The following is a 20,793-nucleotide window of genomic DNA, read 5'->3' on the forward strand; positions in this document are numbered from 1 at the left end:
TTCCCAATTGTGAACTCTCAATCTTTTGTAATCTCTTCAGTCCTATTCTTCTAGCTTCAAATAGATATTTTCATTCATAACCGTTTCTTTTCTTTTTCTGTCTCCTGTCAGTCTCCTTTTATAGGCTACATTAAAACTTTTCCACATTATTTCTACCACTGTATAGACAAGGAATGTAAGTTCCTAAAAGTGAAAAGGATCCGGTTTAGTTTATAAGGAAAATAATCCAGAAGTTCTGTATTTGGGTATATACAGAAAGCCGTGAGGCTACCCTATCTCTGGCCTCTTTCCTAAAAGGGCAGTAGGCTGTAGTGCCTGTTCATACAGTAGGCTTTCCAACATGTTTTCAAGAATGGATTTATGTATAGGTGAATAGTTAAATTCTGCATAGCTTCAGAGGGCTAATGATTGATAGGATTAGCACTTTACCTCACTATAAGAAAATGAAACTTCTCAAAACTGGGATGTGGGAGCGGCTGCCTTGTAAAGAATACAGAATGAGGCTGGAAAGCTGATAACATCAGGGACGTTATAGGTGGGAATTTCTTTACCAGGTCTGGTGATTAGTTATTAATAGAAATCTCTAATTAAGGATTTCGGAGGGCAGAGTAAAAGAGAGGGGGATTTAGTTGCAAAAGTAGATTGAAACTCACAATTAAGAAACAAAAGGAAATATTTTTAACAGGATGTCAATACTAGAAAGTATTTACTATTTCCTGGATATTGAGTTGAATAACTTCCGGAATCCAGCTTTAGGATTTTAGGTTAATGATCCTGAGGAGAGGACTTTGAGCTTTGTGTTTCTCTTTATGGCCTAATGATTCTCCTTCTTAGAGGGCCTAAAAGTTGTTTTATAAAGTATCAGATAAATTTATAAATATATGGAAATTATTTAGGCATGTAAGTAAATGAATCTGACTTCTGCTTTTGGTCATGATAGAATAAAATGGATCAGATTTACTCCTTCAACTTAACTAAAATCTAGATATACATGAAGCAACAATTTTCAGGCATTGGATAATAGTGATTCCTCACAGGAGGGAAAAGGAAAGTATGAGCCTATGATTTTCCCAGCTTACTGGGGTGATATGTTGAGGGTAAAGAGCTGGTAAAACCTGGCAGCGCCTGGCAGTCTTGGAGAATGGAGGAGACAGCGTTCAGAGTTCAGGGAGGCCAAAGTAGCTACGGTTTGTGAGGTAAATCCTGAAGGGGAGGTTCCTGCACAAAGGGAAAGCTCCAGAGATGTGCAGAGGGCCCCCTGCAAATCTTTGGCTGAGTACTGATCTGTACATATATGGGAAGGAACCACCCAGAGGCTGGGGAAAGAACCACCAGAAAGAAGGAATCAGAGCAAGCCTGAGAGCTAACACAGGTGCCAAGAATTGTTCATGTCCCAACCAGCTAGAGTAGAAAAGCATTGGGGCGTTGAATAGAGTCCTCAGTAGGCCATTGCCTCAGGAATGGAGCCAAACTGGCCCTAGAATAAGGCTGCTGTGGACCCATGGTAACAAGCTTAAATATGAGTCTTAAACGCTTGAAACTGATCTAAGTAACTATATTACAGAACGAAGCCCAACAATATTTAAAGGAATACAGCAAATTCTGGTAACAACAAAACCCAACAACAATGTGAAATTCACAATTTCTAGCATCCAATTAAAAATTCCCGGGCATACAAAGTGACAGGAACATATAACAAGGAGAAAAAAAAAACAACAATCACTATAGAAACACTCAGAAGAGACCAAATGACAGAATTAGCCAACAAAGATATTAAAACATATCATAAACATATTCTGTATGTTCAGGAAAGTAGAGGAAAATGGACATTATGAGGAAAGAAATGGCAGATATAAAGAAAAGATCCAAATTGAACTTCTAGAGATGAAAAATACAGTATCTGAAATAAAAAATACATGAGATCCGATTAATAGTAGATCAGACTCAGTGGAAGGAAAAATTAGTGAACATGAGGATACAGCAATAGGACCCCTCCAGATGAAACAGGAAAAAGATGGCTAGAGCTTCAGTGAGCTCTGGGACAGTGTCAGGCAGTCTAAGCACGTAATTGGAGTCCCAAGAGGAAAGGTGGGGTGTCGGTGGTATTAGGAAAAATGTTTAAAGAAATAATGGTTAAAGATTTTCCAAATTTGGAAACATATACTGACAGAGCTAAGAAATTCAGCATACCCCAAGTAGAAGAAACAACCTACTGAAATGTATAATAATCAAATTGCTGAAAAACATTGATAAAGAGAAAAATAATAAAAGCAGAGGAAAAGGAACACTTTATATACAGAGGAACGAAGATCTGTCAGAAACCATGAAGGTCAGAATACAATGTAGCTACATCTCTAAAGTACTACAGGGGAAAAAAAATAGTTGTCAACCTAAATTCTGTACCAACAAATATATCTTCAAAAACTGAGGCTAACTGTGCTTCAATTTAAAAAAAGGGAAAAATAAACTAAGGCTATACTTTTTAAGGCAAATACTGAGAGAATTCACCAGCAGACCTATATGATAAGAAATATTACAGGATTTTTTTCAGGCAGAAGAAAAATATAAGGTGAAAGTTTGAATCTACACATAGGAATGAAGAGCAGGGGAAATGCTCTCATTTTTTAATATCTCTGAAAGACAGTTAAAGACAGTTGACTAGTTATAGCAAAAATAAAACAACATACTGTGGGATTTATAACATGTTGAAGTAAAATATATGACAGTCATAACACAAAGGAGGGAGGAAGCGGAAGCACGTACTTGTCTAAGATGCTTGCACAGTACATGAAGTGGTATAATGTTATGTGAAGAGAAACTATGGCACGTTAAAGACATGTATTATACCTCCTAGAGCAACCAGTTAAAAATAAAAACAAAAAAACAAAGAGGCATACATAGTTAATAAGCCAGTAATGGAGAGAAAATAGAATTAAAAAATGCTCAACCCAAAGAAAGGCAGGAAAAGAAGAGGGATACAAAGAACAGATGGGGCAAATAGAAAAAAAAAAAAAAAAGGCAACATGGTAGATTTAACCCAGCCATCTCAATAATCACATTAAATGTAGATAATCTAACCTATCATGCCCAATAGAAATATAATGTGAGCCACGTATGTAATTTTAAGTTTTCTAGTAGTCACATTAAAAATTAAAAGGTAAAATTAATTTTTACAATATGTTTTATTTAACCCAATATATACAAAATGTTATTTTGGCATGTAATAAGTATTAAAATATTATTAATGATCTATTTTAACTTCTCTTTAAAATATATGCATTTTACACTTATAACACAATTTGTATTAGTTGTATTTCAAGTGCTCAATAGTAACATTTGGCCAGTGGCAGCCATATTGGACAGTGTAATTTAAACATCCAGTTAAAAGGCAGAGATTGGCAGATAAGTTTAAAAAAAATCTGTCTACAAGAAACCTATTTTAAATGTGAATACAGGTAGATTAAAAATAAAAGGATGGAAAAAATATACCATGCAAATACTATACAAAAGACAGATTAAGTAACAGTATTAATACCGCACCAAGTAGATTTAAGAGCAAGGAATATTACCAGTGATAGACATTTCACAGTGTTAAAGGGGTAGGTGAACCAAGAGGATTAACAGCCTAGATATGTGCGCACCTAATACCAGGACTTCAAAATACATGAAGCGAAACCTGAAAAATCTGGAAGGGAAAACAGATCTATAACTACTGTTGGAGATTTCAGCACCTCTCTCTCAATAATTGTTTTCAAGGAGAAGTTAAATCTAAGTGTTTCTCAGTGAGAGAGGAAACAGCTTAACAAAACCTTAAATCCAACTAGACAAACCTAGCACAGGGAATCAGTTTTCCTTTCAAAATAAAAACGGGTTGGGGGGGAATTAGACAAAATGAGATAAATTAGTTAAGTGAATATGATGGGTCTGCTGTATGCTGTGTACTCTTACATGTGGAATAAAATGATCAGAATGGAAGTAACAGTGTTTCTAACATGACTCATTGGAAGATTCCACATCATTATAGTTTACCTCTTTAAAGTGTTTCTTACTAGCACTAGTCCTTTTGATAAACCAGGGATTTATGTGGAGGTCACAGGGAGAAAAGTAATTACAGTTGTCATGATTCCGTAAAAGTAGGTTTTGCCTGCCTGTCTTTCTCTAAAACTTTGGCAGTAATTCTAATAATTTGTTACTTGAATTTGCTTGTGAGAAAAATCCTGGGCACAGTGATGGATGAAGTAACGCAGTTTATCTGAAGTCAGTCTTCTTGGTTTCTTTAATATTATTAGATTAGGTCTTAGAAGTGAGTGACCTTTTGACTCAATAATATTCAAGTGCTGTTGCTTGGTTAGTCTTTTGGGTTTTGTGGTTGATAAAGAGAAATCAAATTTAGAAATCAGAATGAGGATGTAGAGGGGAAAATCAAGAGAAGAAAAGTAGGAAAAACAGCTTTTTTCCCCTAAAACTTGTCTTGGTCTCTGCTCAGGAGCAGTCATGCTCAGGACTTTTAGAACATTTTTCTCCTAAGCCAGTTACAAGGGTTCAGAATGTGAAGCTGGGGAGGGTTAAAAGTCAGGACTTTACTGTTAGTGAAATGTTTTACTTCTAAATGCACGAGAATACATAGTTTGGCTGGTTTACTGCATGAGAAGGAAGATTCAAATAGCAATGGTCATTTATATCATTGTGGTAACATACAGGAAAAGGATTGAGTCCTTAGTTTGAAAACATTGTGGGCTTTTCTTTTAAAGAGAAGCTTTTTCCAGCTTCAGCCTGGCAGCTCTTCAAATAAAATCACAAAGGAACAAGACACTATAAACAACCATTCCACCCCCAAACAGGACTGCATAGACAAGCAGGCGCTCATGGCCAAGGCTGTGAAGGCAGCAGGAAGGGCAGCTCCTTAGGCACCGGGAGCCGCGGCGAGCAGAGGCAAGCGTGGGCCCCAGCAGGAGCGACGAGTGCAAGGCAAGCAGTGGGCACAGGGCTGCTTTACTACTCTTAGCCCCCCTTCCAAAGGGGGTTCAAGGTCCTCTGGCGCTAAGAGTCCTGTGTGCAGAAAGGCTCTCACCACGCAAGGGGAGGGACCCTTGTCTTCACAGAATGCAAGCAAATGTCCTGACTGTCACTGCTTCTCTTTCAGCTTGAGCACTGAGATCCCTTCTCTCATTTCTTTTCTTCCTTTTTTTTTTTTTTCATCTTCAGCCCTCCTCTGTGAAATGATGTGTAGGATTGTTTTTGTTCTCCTACTAACTCCTAGCTTTTTTTTTTTTTTTTTTTTTGGTGTGATTGTGTCTTGGCTGAACTATGGCACTTTCCCTCCTTTGAACAGAGTAATAGCTGAAAAACTGAGGAGGGAAATTTGGATTTAGATTCTGCCTCAGATGTCAGATTATACATCCTCAGCTAATGGGAGGGAACATTGAGGCCACCGAGCTCCCACCTACTGTGATAGAAGGAAAGTGAAAAAGAACCCAGATCGCTCCCTAGAGCTAGTTAGTAAGCTGACTTTGGAGGAAGCCGTTTATTTCCCTCTCAGTGGAGAGACCTTGGCTGGAGGCAGAACTAAAGCAATGGAAGAGGGATTCTCAGTGTGGTGTCCTGACCACTAGGTCTCTGTTCCTGTTCAGCTGTGTTGGTCTTCAGCTTTGTAGTCCACTCTCTCAAAATAATAAAATAAGAAACCAAACAACACAGGCTACGTAGGTCCAGCTAAACTTAGTTGGTATTTGGAACTCTTTCCTCCTGGAAAGTAGGATAGCCCGGTGTAGCACGATACTCATTTAGCTCATGCTTTTTACTTCAAGGTGATGATCCCAAAGGTGATAGAGCCCCTGATGGGCACCTGCAGGAGCTAGATCTCCATAGCTTCCACATGCCTGGCTGTCCTTACCTCTCTGCAGTTCCTTCCACCTCCACCCTAAGTCCTTTTTGCCTGTCGTAATATACAACTTGTCTGCCCCATGAAGGGTTTGGCTTACGGTGACTGACAGCTTGTCTGCCTGTTCCCTTCACTGCTTGGATTAAAGGGTTTTGCCTCATAATGTGGCTAATATTGTGGGATAGAGTCTCAGAGGAACCAGTCCCTTCTTGCTGATTTTCTCTCACTGCAGAATGTAGTTTATAGCCTAGAAATCTGTCCTTCTGGGCAGATGCTCCTGCATCCCTGGCTGCCTTCACAAGTCTAGAAGCATCCTTTAGCACCATTATTCTTGGCAGCAGTTAGATTGAAAACTGGGATTTGAGATGATTCTAATTGTGTCTTGATTGATCATCACTTGTCCCTATTGGGAATCACACGAGGCAAAGGATTAGCCACAGCCTGAGCCCTCTGGGCCTGTTACTCAGCCTTCAGAGATGCAGGCAGAACAGTGTCTTTCTTTAGCCCTCGCTTTCCCCTCCACCACCTTCACAGCTCTGCCTCATGGTGAGCGTGGTTTCCCTGCAGCTGCCTAGGCATCCTTGTCTGTAGGCCCTTTCTCTAGTCTAGACCATGCTCCGGTGTGTTCCTGGCCGTGTTCCCTGCCGCCTGCCCAGCATGTAGTTGCCTACTGTTGAGCAGTAGCTCACTGCTCTGGCATCCTAGTGTGTAAATATTTGTCAAAGGACGGGGGCGTTTTCCCAGTCCCCAAAAAGCATTCTGAAAAATGTGCCTGTTTTCTTAGTCATATTTCCAAGCTGTGGATCAGTTAGCCCATTCATTCCTTGCAGTTGACACACACTGGCCTGACCTCAGCTGGCCACATAAAGTAAGTATGCAGTAACTTCCGGCACAGTAACTTTCAAGCTTTAGTACCAAGGAGTCCTGGGCCTAAAGGAATGATGGACGACAGTCACTATTAGAGAACACATAGTTTCATTAACATGTCTCCCATATTAAGCATTTTAATTTCTTTCACTTACATTTGATATTGAAGGCATAAATGGAACCAACAAAAATGAGAAAGCTAACCATATAGATTCTGGGGGAGAGCTTTACTGTTCATGTTTGTGATTTTGTTTTCAAGTCTCATCGTCTGCCTCTGTAAAGGTGACATTGCTGAGTTACAATCAGTTTAGGGATGTGTTTCCATTATGGATGATGGTTTATCTTGTCACTCAGTTCTACTTGAGACTGAAACAGTTTGCTTCTGCTAGGTGACTTGTTAGGCTGAAAATGCATTCTTTAGTCATAAAGAAGAGTTCTCTATCTTTGTGCAAAATCAGGAGACCTACCTAGAAGGACTGAACTGTTGATCTTAGCTTTATTAACACTAGACTCTGAGCTCAGGATTTATTTAAATTTCTTACAGTCCCAGTAGATTAAAGAGACTGCTAATGTGCCCTATTAAACTGCTTGTACTCCTGCCTTTCCCTTTCTCCGAATGTCACCTTGTAGCACCCCTTCCTCCTCAGTCTCCAGTTTTTTAACCTAATCTTCAGTCTTCTGCAGGTCTGGCCAACTTCTGCCTGTATGAATCCTGAACCATGTATATATATGTACCCACATTTCCTTCATCCAACACAACTATTTTGAAAGGCCAGAGTATGTATTTTAATACATGTACTTTCTTCCCATAGATCATCAATTTCTACATGAATATGCTGATGGAGCGAAGTAAAGAGAAGGGGTTACCAAGTGTGCACGCATTTAATACCTTTTTTTTCACTAAGTTAAAAACTGCTGGTTATCAAGCAGTGAAACGTTGGACGAAGAAAGTGGATGTATTTTCTGTTGACATTCTTTTGGTGCCCATTCACCTAGGAGTGCACTGGTGTCTTGCTGTGAGTACCTCTTTTATATCTGATAAAATTTAAAAGAAATCTATGTAATTGTCGAGCACACAGACAGTAGTGAATATTATTTCTGCATTTTCACTAGGTGACTGAGAAAGAGTAGCATTTAGTTGTCTAAAAATTGGATAGATCAGTGAACTCCCTGTCAAGAGTGGGAGATACTTAGACTTTGAAGAAAGTTGTGGAATTTCCTTTTCTGGAAATATTTTAAAAGGGAGTTATAAGTCAAAGCAGCCTCAGGGCAAAGCATGAGGAGAAAAAGTGACTTCTTAATGATGCTGCCAGCTCATATTCTGTGACTGTCATTTTCTGCCTAATCTTGATTTGCCTTCCATAGTTGGTAATTTAATATTTTTTGACTATGAGAACATGGATACATTAGCTTAATATATTAATAAGAGTATAAGTGTTGTTCCATAATTTGTTTTGAATTACATTTGAAAAGCTTTATAAAGCCAAAATAAAATTCTCCAGGTAACGAAACCAAACCCAGAATCTTTTACCATCTTTCTAAAGTTTCATGGAAATGATTTCACTCAGCTTACATTCTCTCAAGAGCATGTTGTGTCTTCAGTGTTGCCCACACTGCAGATGGAGACCCTGAATTCTGGGAAAAGGTTTCAGGGCAGTGACTGGGGCCAGCAGTCAATCAGCCTCCTTTATAGTTCTAAGTAAATAATCCCCCTGTTCTTCCCCTGCTGATGAAGCATGGTATAATCCAGAGTTCCCATCACACACGTCATGATTTCACAGGAAATCTGGCAGAGGGTTCCAAGTTCCAGGGGAGGGAAAAGCTGAGAAACCAGTTTTCTTCACTTCATAAACACAGATTTTTTTTATTTCCAGGTTGTAGACTTTAGAAAGAAGAATATTACCTATTACGACTCTATGGGTGGGATAAATAATGAAGCCTGCAGGATCCTCTTGTAAGTAGGGAGTTGGGAAGAGAAGAGTTCGGTGTTGGGTATATGCTGTGCTTTTCCAGCTACTGAACTCAGTTCTCTGATACCTTCAATGGAGTGATTAATAAAGGAAAGCTTTATATTGAGTAAGAATGGATATTTTCCATCCAAGTAAGTAAAGTTTAATAATAATATAATAATACCAAAAATATGCCCTAATGGGGGTAATTACTGTCTCGGTGCACCAAGGTATAGAGTGGGTATATACATAGAGATGTGGGCATTTACATAGAGATACGGAAACTACTTAGAAATCATCTACTCCAACCTCCTAATTTTTCAGATGAAGGAATCAAGACCCACAGAGGTGACTCTGATTTGCTCAGCTTCTACTAGCTAGTGGCTCAACTGAGAACCAGAATGCAAATGTCTTTATATCCCATGTGTCGCTCTTTCTGAAATGTACACTCCTCACTGTACCACTCTAGTGGCCAGGAGGAGGTAGGTTCCAGAAAGGCAAGCAGTTTGCACGGAAGAAGAGTGCTCTGTATGAGGTGAGCACTCAACAAATTGTTGATTTGGATTGAATTTTCACACAGGAGAATCGTGACTATAAATAAATAAATACTTTGATATTGCTAGAGAAACATTTTTCTTCCATTAGGTTGAGTTCTAAAGGACCATGTAAACGAAGGGAAAGAATCAAAACTCATTCCTCAGGAGGGACAGTAGGTAGAAGGAGCCCAGGTATCAGAGACAGAGGTCATGTTTCTCTTGGATTGACAGGGCGGGTGTGAACTGTGGAGGCTGCAAAGGAAGCCTGGCTGACCAAAGATCCCCTTCCCAGCAGTATATACTGTTGTTCTTTGAAGTACAGTAAGGATTGCCAGCTCCATTCTTTGAGTGCAGCTGTCATTAGTGTTGCCCAAGCTCATCTCATTCTTTCCCAATACCTTCAGGCAATACCTAAAGCAAGAAAGCATTGACAAGAAAAGGAAAGAGTTTGACACCAATGGCTGGCAGCTCTTCAGCAAGAAAAGCCAGGTACATGTCATCCTGATGGGGGGGACGTCCTGAAATGAGGATATTTGGAAAGAAAAGGATGTTACTTCTACCCCAGGGACCTTCTGTCTCAGTGTCCAGCCTGACCTCAGCTTGGTTGTTTGGTTCCGTGGGGAAGACAGAGTAAGCTGTCTGTGGGAAAACTAGGGGTGTGTTTCGTATGAAGAACTTGGTTTTCTAAATGCCAAGCTGTTTTGCTAAGCTTTTCATTTCTGTGGGAAATGTTTGCAGATTGGCTGTTGTAGGAGGGACCAGTTTTTGCACCCTGGGCTGTCATGGAAGTCTCAGACAGTCTGCTGTATGATTAATATGAAGTACACAGGCCTGACTGAGATGCTGTATTTTTCCCTCTGAGCCCTCTGTTGTTCTGAGATGGGCACCAGGGTCGTCCTTCAAAATTCAAGGAGACCTATAAAATGTGTATCCTTTGGTTCTTACTTATAATCTAATAAAGAAGGAGGCTTAGAAAGATGTCACCTTTTTGTTGTTTTTGGCCTTTCAGGAAATTCCACAGCAGATGAATGGAAGTGACTGTGGCATGTTTGCCTGCAAATATGCTGACTGCATTACCAAAGACAGACCAATCAACTTCACACAGGTGAGCCCTCAGGAAGGAGCTCTGTGAGCACCCTGACTCCAGGCTGCCCACCTGGATGTCTTTCTCTCCACTTGCTCCGCTTAGGAGGCCTGCTTTAGCCTGTGGCTCCTAACTCGGGGGGGTTACTGCCTGTGCCACGTCACAAGAAAGGAGAGTGGTGGGCCACGTCCTGTGTTACCGTACCTCACATACTGTAGTCCGGGAATCCTGGGCAACAGCAGAGCCTTCTCTACTCATCTCCCTCGCCTACCTCAAATCCTGTAAGAAGCAAACTGGGCCAGAACAAGTTTGCTTCAGTTTCCCTTTATTTGGATAGCGGTTGAATTTTGGAACAGGCCACACCTTAATTTCCTGGTGTAATTTCTTGTGCTGCCCTCCTCCCCTGCCCCTCACTTCTCATTGTGATTGTTTATTTCTGTCCACATGATCCTTCAGAGACCAAAGTGGATTAAGACCAGAGATTATGGTTTATTCTGTGTCCTCCACTTAACCCTTTACTTCTGTTTAAGTGAATGACTTTATCAGATTTTTCCCCCATAGCCTTTGGGTGGAGCTGATTCTTGCAGTTTCCATCACTCTTCCCATAAAAAGTGAGTTTTTTATTTTCAGGCCTCAGATCTCATATCCTCTTAAAAATTCAGCATAGAGGACTTGATAGACACCATTCTCACAATTCTTGAAGACATCTGGGTATAGCCTGGAGACTCCTGGTGATGCCCAATAAAACTTCTAAGGTTACAGCAATGGAAAAGAGCAGTAGAGATAGGAATAGAAAAAAGCAACAGAAAGAAAAAATCACTTGTAATCAAGAATGAGCAACTTGAAAGGTTAGAAATTCAGCTGAGACTATTTTAGTTAAAAACCTCAAGAAGGAAAGGAATGTTGGGTCTGCATACAAGAAATGAAAGTAAGGGTGTCTCTGTGTTCCTCCAGCAACACATGCCGTACTTCCGGAAGCGGATGGTCTGGGAGATCCTCCACCGAAAGCTCTTGTGAAGACCGTCTCATCAGCAGACATGGACCTTGTGGGGGACCAGCTCTTTGTTGTCTACAGCCGGAGACCTTGGAAACAGCTGCTCCCAACCCTCTGTTCTTGTTAAGTCCTTGATCCTGGACCAGGCCCTGGAGAGATGCATTCACAAGCACATCTGCCTTTCCTTTTGTATCTCAGATACTATTTTTGCAAAGAAACTTTGGTGCTGTGAAAGGGGTGAGGGACATCCCGAAGCTGAAGAGAGAGACTGCTTTTCACTTCTTCAGTTCTGCCATCTTGTTTTCAAAGGGCTCCAGCCTCTCTCAGTCCCTAGTTAGGGGCCTGAGAGAAGCTTGGAAAGACTCTTGGTTTCATATAAACTCTTGTTGTTAGGCCTTACTAAGAGGTAGGGAAGGACGTGGGCAAAAAGGTAGGGATGAAAACCACCAGCATATACACGCACACATACATACACACAAGATTTTCAAGATGTGTCATCGGGAAAGTGACTATAAACTGGTCTTTGGGGCACCTGCATAAGTCCCTCCCCTAGGACTTTCCTATTTATATGCCCCTTTGTGAAATCCATCTGCTTCTGTGCAAGGCTGTTCTATCATCTGTAGCTTCGTCCTCTCCTGAGGCACAACACATGAGCCCTAGGTGGACCCCGAAGTGCCAGGCAGTCCTTTCCTTAAAAGCAGAGGTTTGCATGTGCTCACACACATGGCGGGGAAGACCCACCCAGGGAGCGGTTGAGTGGAGCAACAAGGCACCGCTTCTACTGCTGCCTGCTTCTGACCAAGAAGAAGAAGGACCTCAGTCTTTAGCATAAAATTCCAGCATTGGATGAATGCAGGTCTAGTTTGGTCTGTGGCTAGCTAGTCTAAATATGTTTCTAACCACAGAAAATTTAATATATATATATATTTCACAGGGATATGTTTTTGTTTTTTTTTTTTAAGGCTGAATGTGTTCACCATTTTAGCCTGTAGATTTATTACCATTTTCCAAATTTAGCTCTAGCACGCACAGTCCCCAGCCTCTATGTGTAGGGTGTTTGTGGACTTCCTAACAGAATATTTTGAGGCCTGGATAAATTTTGGCTTAGGGGTAGAGGTTATAGAGGGAGGCAAGATTTTCAACTGGAAAACGGGTGGAATTTGGACTGATCAACTTGAGTTTGAAAAACTGCTATTCCTTTTGTTCTTCGTAGCATCTCCCCAACCCTCTGAGCGTTCCTCAGGCTAGATAGTGAAATGATCCAATGCCAGTGTCATTTTGTACTTAAGTTCCAAAATAGGAACGTTTTATACTTTTTTCTGTATTGTAATAGGTAGTTTTGTATAAAATCTTTTTCCTCTTCCCTTGTACCTCATCCTTTCCAACATTGTGCTCTCTCCCTGGGCTTATTTGAAAATTTTACTCTGTTTTATACCAAGCTTGTTTAGTACATTTTTCTATGTGTTACCACAGGTTACAATTTGAAAAGAAAACTATTTTTTTTAAATATTCCATTGTTAACTGAATGTTACTGTGTCCACTCCAGCAACTAGATGTCCTACCTTTTTCATACTGCCTGCCTTTGGGGGAAGACCATCTTTTCTTTTCTTTGTTTTCTTTCTTTCCTTTCCTTTTTTTTTTTTTTTTCCCCTTCTTTCTTTCTTTCTTGCTTTTTTTTCCCTTACTTTTTTTTTTTTTTTTTGGTGTTTTCTATAGGAAATAAATAGCTTTCTATATATGAGTTGCTGGGACTTTTCACATTCTCTTCTGGAAAGCTGTGGCATGCAGGCTCATTGTGAGACTCCTGAACATTTATTCTTGGTACTTAATGTGTTTAAGTGACAACTTGAAAGGTGGCCATATGGTATAGATTTGGACCACGAATCAAAAGACCTGAGTTTTTTCAGGCTCTCTTGCTATTGTCTGGGGGGACTCAGAACATAATGGTTCTCTGTATTTATTGTTTGTGCGTTTAGATGACATCTGTCTTACCTTCCTCACAGACTTTTTGTACAGACCAAAGCAACAAATATTTATTGCCATGTATAGCAGAAAATGAAACATGCAACAAAAGCACTTTGAAAAATATACAAGGAATTGTTAAGCCTGTCTGAACTTGGCCCCCCTTTCTGACCAGTGCAGTTTCCTACAAGGTGAAGTTACTGATCCTGAGACTACCCTGCATGGATGGGCCAAGCTGAGACATGGGTTGTGGTCCAGGGTGGGAACCAGACTCATATCGTGGGGGCCGTTCTTCCCAGAGAGCTGCCCAACAGGAGCAGGACTGGCATCTGGAAACTTTCTTCATTTAGAAGTAGGTCTCGATGATTGGGGGGTGGGGGGAGTAAGACATTCCCGTGTTCCACGGCCAAGGGCATGTCACCGAAACCTCGTTTAACCTGCTTCACATGGAAGCTTACTGCTTTCCTTTTCTCCGATGTCCCCTCTCCCCTGTGCTCAGAGCTCATGATTACCTACCTCCCTCAAAAAAGGAGCATTTGATGGATGGTAAGCTCTAGATGCCAAATACAGAGACTTCAACAGAAACCATAGTCCCAGTAATCCCTCCTGGACCCCATACAGAGGAAGTCAGGCCATGCCACCCATCTGAGAGTACACGGTTCATGGCACAGAGGCTAATTTCATCTCATTTTTCGCCTGGGACCCACTGTTGCTCCCAGGAGCCCTGTTTAGGGTTGAATGTGAAAGTACTTTCCCTCATCTGGCCTGAAGACCTTGTGTAAATAGACTCCTCTTTACATGAGGGGCTTCCTACTTCTCTGTGATATTAACGTCTCTTCTTTAGCCCCTGTAAGTGTGCTAACATCTAATGCTAGCTGCAAGTTTCAGTGTTTCTGGGTGGTCACAGGTGACCTGGAAAAGCACTGCCAGCAACCATATTCCATAGTCTGTCCATCACCACCTGGCTTTACGTGGCCCATAAAAGGCTCCAGTGGGTAGAGAGGGAGGGTTCACTTAAGAGCCCCAGTGTTTTTAATGTTTCAGCCCCTGGTCCTCCTGTGCCATCCCTCCGGCTCTCACATATGTCTTGTCCCCGAGTAAGAGAGACGACTGACACTTGGGCTTTGTCGTCTCCTACTCCACCTGGATGGGCCAAGGTGAGGTGTAGTGTGATGTCTTCATCCTGGGAGTTCACAGATCCAAGCCAGTCAGAAAAAGGCGCATAGGACAGCAGGCCCTGTGCTTGACTCAGGCTACATACTGAGCTCCCAGGAAAGTGGCCCTATTTCCCTGCCAAGGAGCACACTGTCCACAGCTTCAAATTCATCCTAAAATTTGGGAAGGGACAAGTAAGGCTCAGCCCAGCATCTCCCCTTATAGCCCAAGGCCTTATTTCACCTGCACTGAATCCTAACATCTCTGCCTTTTAAGAGCCCGTAGGTCCCATTCCCAGTTTTGGAGGTGGGGAGGGACATACCATAAGGGTAAGTGGGGTCATGCTGGTCACCACTGAGACATGCATCCCCTGTGGGAGAGAAAAGAGAAACTAGGAGACTCTGAGCTACAAGATAAACCTTGACGAAGCGTTAATGCAGGCTGCCTCTCTGGCCTGTCAGGGAGAGGGTGGGGGTAAATCCAGCTGGGAGTGGTTGGACCAGATGTCCAGGGTCTTGTTAGAGTCTAAGATTCTGCAGTGTTACTGAGGGCCATCGTGCTGCTTGGAATAGAAATCGGTCAAGGTAGAGATTCAAAGTCAAGTTTAAGTATTAATTAACACTGGCTTGATCTTAGAGTTAAGGCCCAGGTCAGTTTTTCCTAATGGAACAGACCATAGCTGCTGACTTCTGCATTCTAAGCTGAGGAGTCACCATCAACTGCTTGACTTGTGGAGGTTGTCCTTCCATCCTTCACAGAACTTGGGTGCTGGGAAGGGGGAGTGTGTGGAGAGAGGAGCGCAAGGAGCCCGGGGTCTTCAGTTTGCTGGGCACCCCTCATCCGATGACTCTTATTCCTTTCACAAATAACACAGAACACACCCCCCCTAAATCTCACCTCCTTGAAGCCTTCCCTATCACATTATCGTAAAATCCCTTATCTGGACATCTGCAGCCTTTAGAATCAGAAAATAATAGAACTCCACATGGCATATGTATCATAATCGGCCCTTCACACCAGGAATGGACCAAGACCTATGTTGCCACTGAGGGCAGGTGAATAGTTTGGTGCTTTTTTCCTCCAAGCCAGGAGTGCCAGCTGCTTCCCTCTGGCCTGCTGGGGAGGAGGAGGGGTAACTGACGTGAACATTTATTTAGAGAGCCAATGTTGCAGGGGTTGGGGGAAGAAGGTCCACTCGCAGCAGCCTGCAGTGAGGCTGCAGCCCCTTCGTGGCCCCACACCTAAAGCCCCAGCCTGCACTCAACAAAAACCCCTTCCTCTGCAGCCCAGCATGTCCTCCAGGGCTCTTCAGTCTCTATCCCAATGGGCTAATCAAGGTATGTTTTTCCGAACCACACATCTTTCTGTGATGTACAGCTGTGCACATCTTTTTTATTTCCAGTGATATTGTACATCCCTTACAGATTGTGGCTCCCTTCTGTCTGCCTTGTCCTTTAAATGGACTTTCACATGCTGCCTGTGTCTTGTCTGTTGGCCAGAGCTAAGTCCCTGGAGGGCATTTGCCTCATCTAATATTTCTGGGGAGCCCCTTATGCTAGGTGTTTAATAAGCCTGTGTTTAAGCACTGGACTTGGGGGGCCCTGGAGGGTAGAGTAAAGAGATAGTGTGACCAAGGAAGTAAAAACCACCCATTCTCAAGGACCTTAGAGTTTAACTAATTTAAGAAGCTAGGCAGATACCAAGCAATGGACATTATCAAGAAGGCAGACTCAGGCCTGGGTGTGGATGATGGAGGCGCAGAGGTGGAGATGTCAGGGATGATGTTGCCTTCATCTGACCACGTGTGACTCTCTCCCTGGTGTTTAAAGGTTGATTTATTTAAAATAAATTCTGTGGATTTTGCTTTCTTGCTTTGACTGGAAACTCCCTGGTAAAAAGGACTTGATGGTATTTGTCCCTCTGACTGTCTCTCTGTCTCTTTGACTGTTTGCTCTGTCTCTGTCTGTGTCTATGTCTCCTGATCCAAGCTGGACCAGTGATTGGATCCTCAGTGTGGTCTGGATTCCTGTGTCCACCCCTTAACCAGGAGTCTGAATACTGTTCATTCATTCATTTCATTCCACATACCTGGAATTGAAGCCTGAAACACAAATAACATGCAAATCCGTGGCTCTCTGGCACTTTTTAAGACCAGACCATGTCTCTGGAGCCGGCCAGAGAAACCTCCAGAGCCAAACACACCAGTTGGGACTTCCAAGCCACCCTGCTAACAGCATCCCTTGTCTCCTAGCCTCTCCCACACCCCTTTCTCCTCAATCTAACCTCAAGGGAGTGATCCCACTGCTCTACCTGTAAAGCTCACACTCCAAAGAATCAAACAAGAAAGCACCAACTTCTGGAAAATCTTCCACTACACTGGTGACATAGTTTTATCTGTGTTGAGTTAGAAGAACCCCTTGTAGTCTCCAGGACATGCTTGTGTGCTAACGTTTCTCTCACATGGTTAAGATTTTTAGCCATTTGAACATGATTGGAGTGAAGAGGGAAGCCTTCAAGCTGCTCTTATTTTCTGATTCCCCAGGGTGGTTAAAGACAGCTGACCATTGCCTGGGTCTGCATGTCTGTCCCCTGATGGGGAAAAGATCCCCTCAAAGTGGGGTCCTGATTGTGAGTCAGAGTCAGCCTCTGCCTGCAGCCCACTGGGTTGGTCTTGGGCACGGCAGAAAGTTACGAAGGGAAAGGGGTGGGGTTCATGTTCCTTAAGGAACTCGTGTTCCAGATGCTCTTCTGGAAAAAGATGTGTTGCTTCCTTGTATCCCTGTGCCCCATTTCCCATCAGCCCATCCCCGGCCAACTCTGCCTACAGGGGCCCATGAGGCCCTGCAGGGGTGGCTCACCATCTCTCCGACAGCGTCCCCACCGCTCGGCCTGGGCTCCTGCTCTCGGCCGGCAGCACAGGCCTCCTTGGTGTCTGTCTGACAAACCAATCTTGCTTCTGCCTCATGGCCGTTCCACCTGCTGCTTCCTATGTCTGTAGGGCTTTTCCCCAGACGTCGTCCTGACTCACTCCCTCACTTCCTCCGTCATCCCCATGTCCCAGTTCTCATGGTCTCTAACTCCCTTCCTGTTTTCCCCATATCATTTCATATTTGACTATATTATTTACTCATCTGTCTCTCACTAACATGTCTATTCTGTTCTTGCTGCGTCCCAGGTGCCTAGAACAGTTGAAGGAGAGAATTGTTAAAGGAGTGAACAGCATCTCTGAGCAGTGCTTCCCTCCCATGTTGACAGCCTCCATCCTATTCAAGGCCTCACTCACTTCCTCCAGTCGGGTTACAGTGCCTCCTCCCCCAGGGTCTCTGGCTTTAAATTCATCATCCACTTAGCACTTAGAGCTCTCTTCTTCCAATAATAACGAGTGACCATTTATTGAGGCGCTGGCCCCAACCTTATGTACCAAGTCCTTTGCATGCATTACCTCATTTAATCCTCCCAAGAGTATGATGTAGGTACTACTGTCCCCATTTCTCAGACGAGAAAACAAGGCACATAGAGCTTGTATAACTGGCCCAACGTCTCACCACAGATTGTCAGGGATAGAAATAGGAACTCCAAGCCACGGATGTGTGTCTCTGAAGCCCGCAGCCTGCCGCTTCACACAGCCAGCCCTGCTCTGTCTCAGCAGGGAAAACACCTGACCTAGACATTGCGGGGCTCCGCCAGCGTGAAGCCAAAGAGAGCCTCCCGTGAGCTTGGCAAGGGCCAGCCCGCCCCCCTTTGCTCTCCTGAGCAGGGTTGAGGCCCTTGCTTGTCTCTTCACCTTAATTTGGAAGGTCAAGAGGAATGGCAGGGTCTCCCTCCTTTTGGAGTCACTTCCTCTTGGCTTGTCTAGAAAGGGGTACCAAGGAATTCCCTCCCTCCTCCTTTGAGAGCCCTTCCTCCAACTGCTCTTTTTCTTTTGCTTCCACTCTTGTCCCCAACCCTAGGTCACCCATATTAGCGACAATTTTCCTTTGAGGCCTCTGGTTCTAACCCCGAAAGGGGAAGGGCTAAGGAAAGGAATGGGCTGAGGAGGGAGACATGAAGCAGACCCAGCACATGCCCACAGGGTCTGGGGAATCAAGGGTGTGCGTGGAGGGACATTTCGAGAACTTGGGGTGCTCCACGGTGCTCCATTTCATCTTTTCCTTTCTGTCTGTGTCTCAGGCTCTGTCCCCTCGGTATGGGGTTTCTTCTGCCATTCCGTTCCGACTGGTTTGAGAATCTCAGGAATGCAGAGCCCGGTGCCCTCCTGCTCCCCCTCCCACCTCCGGACACAGAGCCCCTGCAGAGGCCGCCAGGGAGGGGCCCTGCTCTCTTAACTGGAGGAGAAAGGCAACACACTCTCAACCCTCCCTGCCACCCTCTGTCTCCGATTTTTTCCCCAAAATCAGCCTGCCGCTTTCAGCTTCCTCTTAAACAGACGGCCTTTCCCACTCTCACCCCTCCCCAGGGCCTCTCTTGATGGTAATTACTCCTAATTGTTTTCCCTTGGCTCACGAGGCCTTTTCTTGCCTGGCCTGAGCCAACAGTTCTCCTGTGTCTGCTCAGAAAATGGGCTCAGCACAGGCCAGAAGCAGGCCCCCTCGGGCCTCAAAACCCAGGCTTTCTAGGTCTAATGCAGAGGGCAGCTTTGACCATGGATAAATTTGAAGGGAAGGCCCCCACTTGGACTCTCCCAAGGCAAAGTGCGGCAGAGAATAGTGATTAAATTTCAGGAGCGTGTCCCAGCAGCAAGGCCCCCTGAGGAGCTCCGAGCACTTCCTTCCATGAAGATCTCAGCACCAGAGAAGGTCTGGCTTGGAGACAGGACCTCTGGATGGGGGTCTCCGAGCCCCACAGCTGTGGCCTTGGTGGTGTGAAGCTGCCTATCTCATCAATCTAGCCCCCTTCCTGCCAGAAGATCAGCCGCCCCCTCCTAAACCCTCAGCCCCAAACACCATCCTTGTGCCCCAGCCAGTGAGGTGAGGAGGACTTTTGCTGGAGCTTGAGATCATTGCAGCCACTCCTGTATGCACACATGCATGCGTGTGTGTTCCTCCAACCTGGTGCCCCCAGCCTCCGGATCAGCACCATGGTAACCAGTGGTGGGGCTGGAGGAGGAGGATGAGGGAGGGGGACTCTGGGTAGTGTGGGTGAGTGAAAAGAGTTTGGATGGGGCTGGAGATGACACTGTCCCTCTTCCTTCAGCAGGGCTGCTGACCCTGATTCATTCTACCACCAGAGGAAGGTCCTCAGTGGTCTAGAGCTCTCGAGAGTTCTATATACCCTTGGAAAAGGATTTGGGGATGTTATCTAGAGAGAAGACGACATAGAAATATTTTATTCATTCATTCATTCATTCATTCATTCATTCAATAAATACTAAGTGCCCACTATGTCAGGCCCCAGTTTTAGGTACTGGAATTGTTCTCCATCTCCTGGTCCAAGCACGTAACACCTTGCTCTAGCCCCAGCCTAAAGCATTTTGTCCCCAGGGTTCTATTCCGTGGCACCCCCATCAGCCCGAGCCGCTTCTCTTCCCACCCACCTCCTCCCTGCCTCAGAGCTACCCTGCCCCTCTGCAGGACAACTTTTCCAATGGGCAGAGAAGCCTGAAGGAAAACATGAGGATGGAGAAAAGGCCAGTTTCACCCAACCCCAGACTTTCAGGGGAGTCTCAAAGACCTGCTGTAAAGGGCCCGGGAAAAGAGATTTCCTTTAGACTCAGGGATAAGTTGGATGCACCTGCTAGGCCTCGGTTTCCCCTCCCTTCTTTCCCATGTTTGGACAAAGAAATCAGATTAGGTTTATCAGAATGTCTGCTTGAGTCTTTATTTACCCTTCCACTCATTCCCATCTACCCATCTACTTATCCATCCATCCATCCATCATCCATTCAACCATTATTATTCTTTTAGGACCTACTCTGTGCCCAGCACTGGGGAAAGGGATGAATATGGTGTGGTCATTGGTGTCTGTGGGCCTATTTTCTGGTCCCCAGGGTGTCTCTCTCAGCCTCAGCTACCTCCTCAGAGCCCAGATCCCCCTTCTCCCCCCACAGAGGGGGCCAGACTCCTACTGAGGAGGTCTCCCAATGGGTAACTAGAAGTCCTGAACCAGAGGCCATTGGGAATCAGGGCCAGTGAGGGGAATGGAGGCCAGGCTAGTGGTTGGAGGGATGAGGGAGGCACCCAGCCAGGCCACCGAGCCCATCACTGTGGTTTGGCTCTTTCGGTGAAAAAATAGCAAGTGTGGACAAGTGTCTCCCTGTGTCCTGAGCTCTGAGTTGCTCCCAGACAGGAGTCACTCCATTAAACAAACCACAGCCAAGGGCAACAGGGGCCCAGAGAGGATCAGAAGTGGGAGCAGGAACATGGGGA

General features: G+C 44.2%; 1 protein-coding gene across 4 annotated transcripts in view; it reads left to right on the forward strand.

Annotated features, from left to right (window-relative positions):
* Window positions 1-13,415, forward strand: part of SENP1 (SUMO specific peptidase 1) — a 46,594-nt gene extending 33,179 nt beyond the window's left edge. For all 4 annotated transcript variants that reach the window (XM_015238068.3, XM_031683062.2, XM_031683063.2 and 1 more), the window contains 5 exons: window positions 7,561-7,764; window positions 8,623-8,702; window positions 9,638-9,722; window positions 10,243-10,338; window positions 11,272-13,415. In XM_015238068.3, the coding sequence (XP_015093554.1) occupies window positions 7,561-7,764; window positions 8,623-8,702; window positions 9,638-9,722; window positions 10,243-10,338; window positions 11,272-11,334 (528 nt within the window). In that variant the 3' untranslated portion in view covers window positions 11,335-13,415. The remainder of the gene's footprint in view (window positions 1-7,560; window positions 7,765-8,622; window positions 8,703-9,637; window positions 9,723-10,242; window positions 10,339-11,271) is intronic.
* The last annotated feature ends 7,378 nt before the right edge of the window (window positions 13,416-20,793 follow it).

Source organism: Vicugna pacos, chromosome 12 (assembly GCF_048564905.1).
Source record: "Vicugna pacos chromosome 12, VicPac4, whole genome shotgun sequence".
Classification (NCBI taxonomy): Eukaryota; Metazoa; Chordata; class Mammalia; order Artiodactyla; family Camelidae; genus Vicugna; species Vicugna pacos.